The following is a 14501-nucleotide window of genomic DNA, read 5'->3' on the forward strand; positions in this document are numbered from 1 at the left end:
ATTATTGAGCATTTTGTAGTGAGTTTTGAAATCCCTGGCTCAGGTCTCTGCTCTGGGCTGTTGATGCTTCGAGCAGCTCAGGTGCACCTGTAAATCTCTGCAGAACAGGTGCATCTGAACATGCAGTGTTGACAGCAGAATGTCAAGACTGAAAGTTATTTTAAAAATATTCATCTCTTCTTATCTCTCTGGCATTAACAAAAACCAAAAAAAAAAAATTAATTTCCAAAGCACACCACCGTGACCGTGATCAAAATAATCTTTAGGCATTATTTACAAAGACAAAATGTGTTATGAGGAAGAACTTGGGCAGTGTTTTCACATGAAAATGAAGGAAATATTCAGAGAAAGCTCAAGTAGCAGCTGTGCCACGTGTGAATGGTGCAGTTTTTCTGCCTCTCTCCCCCTTGCAGGCCTGGCTGCTGAGGGAAGCAGGGGTCTGTGCCCAGGTGCCCTCGGGGATGTCACACCACACAGCCATGACCACAGCCCACAGGTGCTGAGGCTTCCTATTACTGCAAAAAATTCTTCCAAAGTGAGATGAAGATCAAAGCTCACAGAGAACCCTGCTAAGCACAGAGTTGGGTGTTTGTCTGCAGGAGAGCTCAGCACTGACTCCTCACTGGGCGCCTCCTCCTCGTCTGTGAAACAGCCCCACTGGGACAAAGGCTCCTGGAAAACAGGGGAACAGCTCAGGAGCAGCAGCTCAGCTTCCCAAAACCCTGGTGCACCCACACATCCAGGGATTCCATCTTCAGCTGCACGCTGCAACTTCACGACTTGGACAACTTGGACATGGGCTGGGCTCGATGAGCTTGAAGGTCTCTTCCAACCTAGAAATTCTGTGAATTCTGTGAACTTCCAGCCCCAGGAGCTGTGAGGAGAGCTCAAGTTTGTCTGCCAGGGCAGACACAGTGAGGGGTGCACGGTGTCCTGCACCGAGGGCTGCGGGGCCGGGCCAGGATGAGCAGTTCAGGCACCAAGAGTCTGCAAGAACCCAGAGTTGTGTGGCAGAGATCCCTCATTTCTGCTCTGCCCCAGGCTGTGACAGAGCTGCCAGGTTTGCTCTGCATTCTACTCATCCAAGGAGTTAAAAAAGCTCCTGCAGCCTCGTAGCTCTCCCAAAGCTGCTGGAGTCTGCAGCACGTGTTCCCTGCAGCCTGAGGGCCCTTCTACTGCACACAAGGAACAACTTCCTGCTCCTTGGCTTTTTTAAAACAAAGGATGTGATAATAAATGTCACAGAAGCTCTACAGGTCCCTGGATGTTAAAATCAGAGTCACAGGATGGGAAGGGACCTTAAAGCCCATCCAGTGCCACTCCCTGCCATGGCAGGGACACCTCCCACTGTCCCAGGTTGCTCCAAACTCCCTCCAGCCTGGCCTTGGGCACTTCCAGGGATCCAGGGGCATCCACAGCTTCTCTGGGCACCCTGTGCCAGGGCCTGCCCACCCTCCCAGGGAAGAATTTCTGTGCATCCAACCTACATTTCCCCTCTTTCAGTTATTGAAGATAATTGTATTTCACCCAAATATGTCAATCTGTCTACACAGTTTGTCTCCCGGTCCCCAAAGCCTAACTCCAGGGGCTAAATATCTGAAAAACTGTTTTTATTTTGGTTTAAGCTGCTGAAATCACTTTAAATAAGGTTATTACAAAGGTGATATAATTCTGGCTCTTGAAATATTTTTCAACATATTGAAAAGATATAATAGTCATGTTTTGGGCCTGAAATCTAAAATGTGTGGGAGAAGGATTTTTCTATAAAAGAACATAAAAGCGTAGCCTTTTGCTATGAAAGTTTGCCAAAATTTCATCAAGTCATATGTCCCTGGAAAGTATCTCTTGGCAGATGCCCTGTCCTGTCCACCAGGGATGTTCCATCTGGATTGCAACGTCCCTGCCAAGCTGAGCATGTGCAACCCACTGGGAAAAATCAGGAGCCCTTTGCTCTGGGAAGAACAAGATTCCTCAGAAGAGAAAAACCACTCCTCTGCAGCTCTTGCTTGTGGCTGCACGAAAAGGTGGGTGTGGAGAAGGAAATGAAAAGGGTGAGACATGTGGCTGTTTCTGGGAAGGGTTTTGGGTTTCTTTCTAATGCAGAAAAGTCAGGCAGGAAGGACCCAAGGGAGGGCACAGCCAGGCTGAAAATAAGGAGAAACAAGTGGGAGAGAAGAGCAGGACAAGAGAATCTATAAAGGGGTTGGGAGACTAAATGAAAAGAGGCAGATTTACAGAAAACAGTAGGTTTTCAAACCTCAGGTGTAAGAGGTAAAGGCAAAAGGTGAAATGAAGTTGTTACTTCCAAAGAGATCAAGAATAACCCATTTTCCCCCCAGGTAAGCCTGGACAGGAGGGATGCTGTGAAGTGGAACGAAATATTAATATTAAAATATTAATATGTTTAACCTGCTGTAAAAGCAAACCCCCATGCTTAGCTGAGGTGATGAACTGGCACTGGAGAGGCAGGACTGTCCCTTGTCAGATGAGGTGGAATTTCAGCTGTACCTCACTTTAATCTCTGCTAAGTTGGTTAAATGCTTAAACTGCTGCTCCAGCTGGTTAAATGCCATTTTAACTGCACACCCAGGGAAATGGTCACCACTACAGCTGCCTTTCAACTGCACTGGGATGTTTAAAACACATAGCAGGAGGTAAAAATGCTGTCAGCCCTAAAAAATCAAGCGTGAGGTGGTCACCAGCTGATAGTGTACCTCAGACTTTCAGCTGTAATTCAGGGATGTTTGTAACACTGAAGGGAATCATCAGCAGCTGTAAATCCTTTAGATTGGTCTAAACACTCTAAATCTAATTTATTATTCAGCTTCTTAAATAGGTTCAGGCCATATACAGGATGAAAAAACATAAAAAAGAATAATTATCATAGATTACAACAAAACTTAATTAGAATATATAGAATATATGATAATACAAAGTAGCTGTTGCTTCAAACCTTCTTTTACTGAGACTTTTGGATACAACGTGAATATGAAGATTCTTCATCAGATAAACAGCAAAGAAATCAAAGACAAAATTGCTGTTTTCTTCATTAGAATAAATTGATTCTATTCAGACCTAAAGGCCAAACTGAAGATCCCATTCTTAATATCTATCTACTACAAACCACAAATATAAGCAGTAATTTTGTACAGACTGAATTAGATGGAGATGTTCATTGAAACATTCTGCCTGTTGGTTATGAAAATCGTGTTAGACACAACATTATGTTTTTCATCCTCAGAGTGAGTCTGAGATACTGAATTTCAAAAGTAAAAAAGTAGATTGAGAAATGTAACAGTACAAATTTTCCCCTCTACAAACATTTTATAAAATTTTACCTGAAGAATTTTTTAAACCTTTGGAATTTATATTTATGTTAGATGTTGGCAAATGAATGCTTACTAAATGCTGTCAGTACTGTTATCTCTAAACTCTGAAAATGTGTTCCTCAAATACTGCAACGAAGTTTTTAAAAGTAAAGAAAGGAGTTTAATTCACAAATATAATTGTGTATATACTGAAATATAGAATAACAGAAGTAATTACCTTTCAGTATCTCCACTGACTGTATCCCCTGCTCTCTGTAGAAAGAAAAATAAAGAGCATTAAGCACAACTTAAAGACCAGACTTCCTTGGTGCTCTGGGCACAGTGAAACAAGTGACAGAGGTAAACCACAGTCATTCTGCAACTCTAAAGCAAAGGAAATGGAACATTTATTTCAATTTCCAGCTAAGTTATCTTAAAATGAAGATTGTGCTTAAAAAGAGCAATGCAAATGCATGTTGCATCTGCACTTACAAACTAACTTCAGATGCTGTGTAATTGTGATCAAAGCTCTTTAAAGTAAGGGAGCTAAAATTTGTTTGACTGTTTGCAGAAGCGTTACTATTTGAAGGGGAGTTTAAATGCAAAGAACAAATATTGAAATACAGAATACAGAATTTTAAAAGGTCAAACTTTCTTTGACATCATTCTTGCATTTTAAATAACTTGATTTACCACACTGGTTATTCCTTTGAAGTTTGGAAATGAACCTGTCTTTGTGGAGTAAGTAGCAGCTGATTTGGGGTTAAAAATAAAATCTTCAGACAGTTTAAGTTACTTTAAAACAAGTTTTATGATGGATTTTTCCCACAGCTAAGAATTGAAATATACAAAAAATGAAATTACAACCCCCTACCCCCCAAATAGGATGTAAAATTCACATATATTTGTTTATAAATGCAGAAATCTGCTCTTGCACAATCTTTGACTTTCTGGATAACTGATCATTTTAGTAAGTGCAATGTTTGTGTGTTAATGCCTCTTCTTGAGGCCTGCAGCAGATGTTTGATCCCAGATAATACTGACTCACAGATGAGTTCAGAGCACAGAATTGGAAGGGACAGGAAGTTTGCTGGGGCTGTTGCACCTCAGGGCTCTGCACAGGAACATTTTTGCAGCAGAGTTTCTCAGGCAGCTCTAAAACCTGCGGGGGACAAACACATTTTGCCACCTCCTCCTTCAAGAAGTCTCCCTTGCCCCAGGGGAACCCAGCACAGAACCAGTTATCAGCTTTTAGTGTGCTTCAGCTCAAATATTCCAGCAAATGTGAGCAGCAAGGATGATCCCACTCAAATAAGAGGCCTTATCTGATGAAAAATAATGAAATGGTTTCCCTAAAATAATGAAATTGTTTCGCTAAAAGCAGGGAGTTCTCTGCCATTCCTTTCTGAACCCAGGCAATGGCAGGAGCTCCCACTGAGTGATGGAGCACAGGAAACCCTAACAGGCTCTCCTGAGAGCCATAAATGCCTCAGTTCTCCTCAGAGTATGCTGAAATGTAGCCTAGAAAACAAAAAAAAAATTTACAAACAAATTGAAAGTACCCTGTAGAAATACTCACATTTTCTCAAAGCAGACTGGAAGGGTTAACAGCGTGCAGCTAAGGCAAAATATCTGCTTGAGAGATGTTCTGCTGCTGAAAATGCTCTGCTAAATACAAATGCAGCAGTCTGAACATCCCTGGAAATACGGGGGACAGCCCAGGAAAATATTGTGTGGCCAAGCGAGCAAAAGAACTTTGACAGCAGCACTACCCATGCTACTGTTATAAAAATAGAATTTAGTCCTACCAGAAGGCTCAAAGCTTTCCTTCTCTTATCCCTCTGACTTCTAAGGTTTCTAATTTTAGCAACTAAAAGTGGGACTACTAATTCAGTTAGAGCTTCCCATTCTGTTTCTTAATTTCCTTTTCCAAAAATGCTCCTGAAGTAAAAGCAAAGTGTTTCCAAATCAGGTTTTGTTCCCTGTCTCCCAAATGGGACCCATCCCACGCTCTCTTCCCTGACAAAGCTGAAATAAACCTCCCTCACCCTGCTCTGGCTGCTCTTTCCAGCACCTGAATTACAAATTTCCATTGCTATAGGAACTCAGTTATTTATTTCCTTCCGTGAAAATGCACAGAAACCAACCTCAGTCACACGTGATCACCTCTGATTGTGGCTTCCAGACTTCCTTTGATCAGATATATTTCCTAAACAATTATTAATGTGATGTGAACTTGCATATATTAGGCTGAAAAAAGACTCACTGGAGAGAAATTTGCTTCTGATAATAAACCACATTTTTCTAGAGGTCAGTCTTTCAACACCACAAATTTTTCTGCATTACCAAGCATTAATTTCCAAAGATATTGAATAATGTAATCTCATTAACTGAAGCACAGTCTGTAGCAGGGAAATTTAAAAATACTCTATAACAGTGTGAAGAAGAAAAATATGGTTTAACCATTGAACAACTCATAGATTATTGTAATTGATTATTAATTGCTGTAATTTAGAAAAGAGCAAAGAAGAACATCTATATAAATAGAGAGGGAGAGGAAATTGTTGATATAAGTACTTGAAACATAAAAAACATAATTGCACCTTTTAAAGATTTTATCAATAATTAATTTATTAGAAGAAGAAAAATCTCAGCTCCTGACCAACTCAGCACTGACACAGAGATTATTACCAGGATTTGAGTGTGGCCACTGGGGATTACCACAGACCTTTGTCACATATTTATCATCTTGTGATAAATATGATTGTGATAAAGATGATTCCGATTTTCACTCCAAAGAAGCTCTCTTGGGAGAACAATCTTGTTGCCAGCTTGAAATGCCAGCCTTTATAAAGATTTCTGATACTACACATGGAAACACCCACATTGGCATTTCTATAAATGTCTACCTATAGCTAAAATTAATTTCCTTGTGAAATTGTAATTATATGCAGAAACACTGCTGACAATGACTTACATGTGGAAGGCCCCTACCTGCATTTTCAGCCCCCTTATATATAATTTTTTTGAGCAGTTTCTTCTTACCAGTTTGTGACATTTGGGAAAAAAAGCCTTTCCTAGTTCCCAAACTAAAACTTTACTTCATCTTACTACAAGGCCACTTTGATGAGTAGCAGACATGTGGGAGGCTCAGGAGGCACAAGTCTTGTCATGCTGTCAGAGACTATAAAGCACAAATTCTGTGAAATTCAGGTCACTGGCACCTATCTGCCTTCTTCAGTCAGCTCCACATTTCTGGAGCTCTAGGGATTCCCAGAGATCTGCTTCTGCCTTGCACGAGTGGAGATGAAAGGACAAAAAGGCCTCTGTGGTCCCACAAGCAGATCTGAGGCTCCTCTCCCAAAGGAAATCCTGTAGAAAGTCCCATTTACCTGAAACCTCTATAAATAACTTACAACAAAAAAATCGTTCCTTTGAATCAGAATTTCTTCTCCTAAGTGAAGAAATCAGATAAACCACAGAGAGCAGAAGAACTCTGAGTTGCAGAGGTTGTGTGAAAATACTCAACACTCATTATTTACTTGTTTCCTAATCCAAGAGGCAGGAATAGTTGGTAATGAGATTAGAACAGCTTCATAATGTGTGTTACTAATCTCAGTGGCCAAATTCAAGATATTTATTCCATCTAGATATATCATTTATTCAGATGCAAAGACTGAAAAGCTTCTTTATCGTACTGCTCTTCCACTCGTCTATACTCAGATACTGAATTATTATTAACAAAAGTACAAAAAGAAAAAATTATTCATTCTTCTGCTCCTTTAACTCATATATTTATTATCCTGAAGATTTCTTTATATCATGTTTGTTTAAAAACAATCAAACAGTGGCCTTGTTATGAGGGGCTTTACTTATCTCTCTACCTCAGAGAGCTGAGGCTCTCACCCACTGAATCTGCTTTCAAAGTTATCATGCTGAGCTAAAAATAAAAGCGAGGTTTTCATTCCACTCACCCTTGCTGAGGGGAGAGATAACAGAGACAGGAAACCACCCAGTGTAATCTACATTTGTGTGCAGTTTGAGGCACTCACATTTGTGCTGACGAAAAACCAGGTGAAGAAGGAAGGCAGAGGGAAGGGACGAGTTTGTGATTATGGGGGATGATGAGAATTGTCAGCACAAGCTGGGGAACAGGGGAGGCAGCCAAGGGAGAGGTGAAGAAAAACAGTCAATTCCTTCCCCTTCCTTTTCCTCACTTTCCCCATTCCCATGGGAACAGGTTTCCTGTGGCCCTGCCTGCCCAGGGCTGACCTTTCGGCCATGAGATGTTCGTGCCATCGCTCTCCTCCTGGGGAAGGGGGAAAGGACAGGGTGTAAGGCTGAGCCACTGGGTAGAGAGAAAAAATCAGAGGAGTCCCCAAAATGTTTCCACTGGATTCTTACACTTTGATCCTTTCAGCAGCAGGACATGATATTTGTGTGATAAGCGAGAGATTTCTATTTGGCGCATCGTCTGGAGGATAAATATTGCAATTATCATAGCAATAATATCACTTGTAACTAATATTCATTAACAAATGGCTGTTAAATTCAGCTTCAGACTATAGATATGTCTAAACTATTTTTTTTTTTTTCGGTAGCCTGGCAAAACAATAAAAACAAGGCATAAATTCACTTGCTAAAATAATACAGTACAGTACAACTTAGTTGTGTTGTGGCTCTCTGGAGTCAGAGGACTCCAGAATGTTTTACAAATGGCAATTTACCCACAAAGTCACAGCAGGTTAATGAATGCTTCATTTGCTGACTTGCATTGGTGGTTTGTAGTGGTTTGTTTGAAGACTGCAGAATATCATCATTTAAATACGATCTAATAGAGCAAAATTACTTCTGAAAACACTGCATATGTTTGGATAAAGGCAGCCTCGTATTTGCTTTGTGCAAAGTGTCCTGAAATAACTACAAATACAAGGAATTCTAGGCCAGCCAGACAACCTGAACCTTTGGAAGCAGCAAGAATGAGCAGCCTGTCTCAGGGCTGAATCTGCAAACACATCCATCCTAAATTGCCAAACACAATCCCAGCCCCTCTCCTGAGTTTCTGCAAGGGGCTGCTTCTTCCAGAAATCAAGGACAACCTAAGTTCTGGGTTAACACCTGTTTAACCAGTGTTTCTTTTTTTCTTTTCTTTTTTCTCTTTCCTTTTTTCTTTTTCTGGATCCAAGTCAGTTATGAAGTTCTTGATTATTGAATGAATGTGGAAACCTAAAGACTGATGGCATTATTGTTAAAAAGAGCTTTTCTTAACATTTTATTTCCCTTTCTTTTCCCTTATACTGTAAAATATCTTTTCAAAATACCTTTTTCCCCTCTAAGCTGTTTATAGATTAATGAAGGGTATAGTTTAGAGAGTCAGGTCTGAACAGAACTCTAAAGAAATACATTATTGGGCATTGTTACTCAAGGATCCATCTTCAAGTGGGGAGGGAGACACTTGTCAGCTCAAGCCTTCATGTGCTCAGTCCCAATAAAAAGAATATTATTTTACAATCAGTACAACTGGGCAGACTCATTTTGAAGTTACAGAAGCCAGAAATACTTGTGTTTGCTTCTCTGAGCAGCCAGAACCCACACAACCATCCTCAGAGTGATTTCCCAGCATAACTGCAAGGTAGGGAAAGAAGGTTTCCCATATTACAGATACTTAAAAAGCAAAGACAGGATTTATTCAGCAATTCAGAAAGGAAATAAAACTCTGAAGGAAGTAAAGCTCATCCCTGACAGCACAGTTTTGTTTCTTTCTGCAAGAGCAGGAAGGGATAAATAAAACATGAGTGCTTTTCCTGCAAAATTGGCAATAAAAGGCTCCTCCTTCAGTCAGTGGAGCTGAATATGTGTGATTCTCCCAGACTATCTTAATTATTCTACTTATCAGAGCAGCACTCAGACTGCCTGTCATCCCAAAAAAGCATCTGGAACATCTGGCTCATCCCAGCGTGCACCCATTACACAACACCCAGCTTTACACTGGTTTTGCACAGGTTTGAATTCTCAGCATGTACCATTAAACTTTATATCGTTTGTCAAGCTGCCTCTGCAGCTCCAGGAGCAGTTAAAGAGCATTTCCATCACCCTGTGCCACAGGGATGAGTTACCAGCTCCCTGGGATCAGCAAGAAGGGAATAAAAAGCAAGTTGAGCAAGTTCTGTGTGGCAATGAGTAACCCTAAAACACCTCCGTGCTTCAAATTATCTTTAAAATAAAAAAGTGACTCCAGGTCTGGCACTCTCAATGAATACACTGAAGCAGCCATTATTTCTGTTTTACTGTGAACATTGAAATGAAAGAATTGGTCTTAAAACTCATTAAAAATTAAGTCTTTTCAACACACTGAATTGTAATTCACACAAAAAAAAATTAGAAATTCCAATCTATTCTCCAGTTTTTTAATATATGATACTACAAAGCAAAAGATCCAATTATTTTGTAGATAATGGCCCCAGAACATTTATCACCAACTAAAAGCAGATGAGAGATCATTATCCAATTGGAAAATTTGATGTGGTAACCAGCAAATTGAATTTCAGAGCTACAGAAAGTTGTGCAAGTCTGGGGCAATAAAACCACAGAGTTGAACATTGTGTGGATTTCCAGACTGGATCTGGAATGAGAACTTCAATATTCTCTTTTTAGATGGAATCTGGTTGCCACAGAGCAAAATGGAACTGAGCAGCAGGATAGGTCCAACTTTCTACAACTTTCTGTAAAATCCTGAAGATTTTTTCAAGATTTTTTTGTGTTTTGTTTTATGGTCAGAAATCCAAAATGAAAAATTTCCCAGGTACATCTGGTCTACTGATCTGGTGTCCTGTATGATAAATTTATTTTCTGCAGAATGAGATCTGGTGATAAAAAAATAAGAGCATATTCAGTTTTTAACTCTATCCTTGTAATGAGCCCATATTTAGGCTCAACCTGGTAAATGATGTCACTTCAGAAGTGAAGCATTAATAAACATAGAAAGTCATGTTCCAAGAGATACTCTATTAATTAATAATTATTTATAACATCCTTGCTAATTGTAATTTACTCTTGCTTAGGTTCTGTGACATTGCATATCAATTAAATTAGAGTTATAAATATATCCTGGAAGGGGGCAGTGTTTCTTGACAGGAATATTTTACTGCAACATGGCTTCATGCATCATTTTATATCCTGGGCATGCTGCCAATATTGCATTACCTAAATATCCATTTTATATAGGAACTCTGCATCCTCCCAGCAACTTATGAAATCAGGCTAATTGTTTAATTTTAGGTTCCAAATCAACATTCCTTCCAAAGCATTAATCTAGTGGTGAATCTCTGCAATTACCAATTTTGCAAAACTTCTTACGTCTGGTAATTTAAACTACTGTTAAGTGAGTGCCTTTTTGGGGTTTTTTGCTACATATTTATGTTAGTGCTTAGAAAATTAAGCAATGGCTAAGTGATGCTCCATTCCTCCTTCCATCAAGCCATCCTTGTTTGATTACCAAATATTATCACCTTCCTTTCACTAAAGATGATGAAAATCCTATTTATCATCTGCATTTCCCAGATTATTTGGGCTGGAATTTTGATCTGTATCCAGAAGTTGTGCTGGACATGTGTTAAAGGCAGAGGATTTCATGGAAATGTGATTCCAACAGCTCTGCACTTTCGCCTTCCATTGAAAAAACACAGAGCAAATGTAAGAAGAAAAAGCTAAACCAGTTTTGTCAACTTTTCTAATACAAATGTAGCAAAAGCTGTTTTAAGATGATTTGGTCTCGTTACCCAAAAAAGGTTTATGTATGAAAATGCTTACGAAAATCCTGGTAATACCTTTAGATATTAAGGAATTGAGCTGACCCACTTAAAACTTAAATTTATATCTAAGAACACAACAACTCTCTGTTACTTTTCCTTTTTGCTATCAAGCTGCCATGAAATTTTCTTTGATATTCCACATTTTTGTTCGGGGTAGCTCTCTTTCAAGATAAATATGCCCATTTTTTTGCTTGGCTTTTCAGAATTCTTTCAGTATTCCAAGTGGAAAGACGTTAATGTGAATGATTCTGTGCTGCCAAGAACCCACAAAATCTATGTCAGCAACTCTGTGTGTTTGTCGACTCAGTTCCTCTTGTATATTTATAAGGCAGTTGACAAAGTGCCTCAGATATTCTGATTCCTGTGATTATCTCCTGAAGGACTGCAAAGGTCTCTTTTAATGCTGCTCCAAACATTTATGGTGATAAAAGAATTAATAGTGCTCTGTCAGTCCATGAATAATCATTTTACCTGTGCCCTCCCCTGCAATCACTGCACATGAAACAGAGTTTGTGAACAGAGACTTTTAGGGTGGGACAACCACTCCATGCACAGTTGTCTCTTCCCAGGATAACTCCTGTTTTCCAGTTTCCTGCTTTACTTTCAGACCCTTTAGAGTTGACATTTTATGTCATTTGGGTATTTTTAAATATCTAATTTATTATCATACGATATCATACTGCTAATTTATCACGTCTGTTCAATTAGCTGCACGATGGTGTGGAAATCTCGCAAGGAAATACAACTTCAGTCCTGAAATCCAGGGTGGAATTTGCATCTCTCCCCAAATGACCCATTTCCCTCTCTTCAGAACTCAGGTGAGCCAACAGATCATCAACAGAATCCCAAAAACCGACTGAAACCAGCTGATTTATCTACCAAGTTATGAAATATTGTTGGGGTTTGTTGCAGGGTTGTATAATAATTTTCTCATTCACCCTAATAAATTGCCTGCTGATTTTCTCTCCAAAAATCCTTTGCTTTGACTTTGTGACGCTGATAATCTCCGTCAGAGAGATTGAAATCCACAATTTAAAGAAATACATTTAAATAAACAGTAATTCTATTAAACTCCTCTGTTTTTACAAGACACGGTAATCAAAGTGGCAATACAAAAGCTTATAAATTAATGTAAAATAGATCATTATCAGGGGCTGAGTGCAGGATCCTTATGAACCTTCAAAGATAATACAATCAAATTAAGCTAAACTCAGTGAGACTGAGTAATTAAGAGCACAATTTTATTAAAGCATCCGACAGCAAATGATTCTTGCCTTGTGTTTTGCTGTTCTGTCCTGATTTTTATGAGAAAGCTGTCGTGATCCTGACATTGAAAAAGCGACTCTTATGAGAAATTTGTCATGCCACCATCACTGACCAGCCCTTCTCAGACTGTGAAACAGCATGGAAACATGAAGCAGGAGGTATTTTTTTGGTCTGGATCAATGGTGAGAGGAGAACACCTGGCCGAGGCAGGGAGGTGTTTGTTGGGCACTCACATGGTAGAGTGGAACCGTGTTGTTCTCTGCCAGGGAGAAGCTGAGCACGTCCTGCTGCCCTGGCTCCAGCCTGATGCTGGAGGCCAGCACCGAGGGGCTGATGGGGTAGCTGGGGTTCCCTGGGGCTTTGCCCTTTTTCCTGGACCTCCGGCCCGTGTCCCGTTTGCTGTCCTTCTGCGCCAGAGGCTCCTCCTGGATCACCAGGATCTTGTCATCGCTCAGGTAGCGCAGCAGCGAATTCTCAGAGTCAGTGGTTGGAGGGGAAGGAAGGCAAAAAAGAAACATTAGGAAGAGGAAACCAGCGGAGAACCGTTTGGCTGCCCAGAGACCATCACTCGGTGCTGTTAAACGGGAAAAAGTCGTGTGAGTATCCAGGCAATTGTGACCTCTCACTGCCAGTTTGCCATCTAGTGGTATTGCATAAAGCCAGTTTTACATCCTATTTCAGCAGAGGGATGCCCTCAGAACACAAACACAAGATGATTTTAACAATCTGTTAGCAGAAGACACACCCACGGTCATTAATTCCTAGACCTTGCCCTTTGTCCCCCAGGAGCAGAGGCTGGCTCAAGGCAGGACAGCTTTTGTGGCTCCACAGGAGAATGGCTGGATAGATCCAGTTGCTGTTTAACCCCTCAGGCTTCATTGCTTTCAGTGTTATCCTGGTCCTTTTTGCCTGTATTTTTATGCAAGTATCAGGGAATCTCACCAAGTGGAACGTGAATGGCACCTGAGAGAGCATTGTGTGTAGGACAATGGGTCTGCTCCTCCCTGACTCCGTTCCACTTTCACTGACACCAGAAAATGTTACTGGGTTGTGTCATGCAGGGAGCATCTCTGGAACCATTCCAGACTCTAGGATTATAATTTCAAGGAATTTGACAAGCTGGAATAATGGTTTTAAGGGGATGTGCAGCATATTTGGCACAGTTTCAAGATGGGAGCTGGCCAGGCAACAGGTCTGTTACTGTCTGTAACAGTGAAATATGAGCTAAACATACATCAACAGCTTTGGAATAAATCAGAAAAGGCTTGTGCCTTAAATGAAATTTATTTTCTCTTGGAATGGAAGTTTACTGAAAAAGGTAGTTTAAAATCCTGTATTGATCTTCAAGAATATCGTTCATTTTTTGTCACATTTTTAAGAGTCAAGCTGAACTCCTCTCAGCTTCCAGACCATGCTTAAAAGATTCTAAAAAAATAATATTCAAGAATCTTCAACCATATCACAATAGTTATGTGATAACTATTTAATAGTTATGGTTGTATATCTGAAGAATATTCCTTTGAATGATATGATTTCTTTTTGGCACAGAAAATAAAGGAAAAAGAAACTGTGCAATCACTTTTCTTTCTTGCAAAGTTCGTAATTCCCACTGGGACCAATGGAAGTTTATGTGATTAGAACTGCTGGGCTGAACACTGACAGCACAATTGCTGATTCCTGTTCCTAATTTTAATTCATTCTGATCAAAATGTTCTCAAAGGATGTTACCTTACATCTGTAACATCACTTACTGTTTTCTAGGGCTGTGCAGATTTAGAACTGATTGCTTTTAACACATATCTGAGTCTTCAAAGTACTTTTTCTCTTGATGTTTATGTTTCTTTATACTAGAATTAAATTCCTCCTACTAATACAAAGTTTTAATTTTCAGAAATAGAAACAGAAAAGCACAAATACTAAACAGGCTCTTCTATATCCTCAGAGATTTTTTTTCCTGTGATGCTCCTTAAGCAACAATGAAAAAGCATCTTGGAGAACAGCAGAGAAAAAAAAAATACTCACCTCTGCTTCCCCTCTTGTACATGTTCTGTTCTTTGGACTCCCCTATCCAGCTGTACTCAGTAGGCATCGAAACTGGCCTCAAATCTCCTGGAAA

At 39.9% G+C, this 14501-nt stretch overlaps 1 protein-coding gene across 1 annotated transcript in view; it reads right to left on the reverse strand.

The window, feature by feature from the left end:
* The window catches only part of LOC102100248 (connector enhancer of kinase suppressor of ras 2-like), a 164430-nt gene that overhangs the window by 27474 nt on the left and 122455 nt on the right, over nucleotides 1-14501 (reverse strand). The window contains exons 12-14 of the mRNA XM_088062604.1: nucleotides 14409-14494; nucleotides 12619-12867; nucleotides 3547-3581 (exon numbers count right to left, since the gene is read on the reverse strand). Of these exons, the coding sequence (XP_087918730.1) occupies nucleotides 3547-3581; nucleotides 12619-12867; nucleotides 14409-14494 (370 nt within the window). The remainder of the gene's footprint in view (nucleotides 1-3546; nucleotides 3582-12618; nucleotides 12868-14408; nucleotides 14495-14501) is intronic.

Source organism: Pseudopodoces humilis, chromosome 15, assembly GCF_049639895.1.
Source record: "Pseudopodoces humilis isolate 2021_Gansu_Grassland_sample_001 chromosome 15, ASM4963989v1, whole genome shotgun sequence".
NCBI classification, from domain to species: Eukaryota; Metazoa; Chordata; class Aves; order Passeriformes; family Paridae; genus Pseudopodoces; species Pseudopodoces humilis.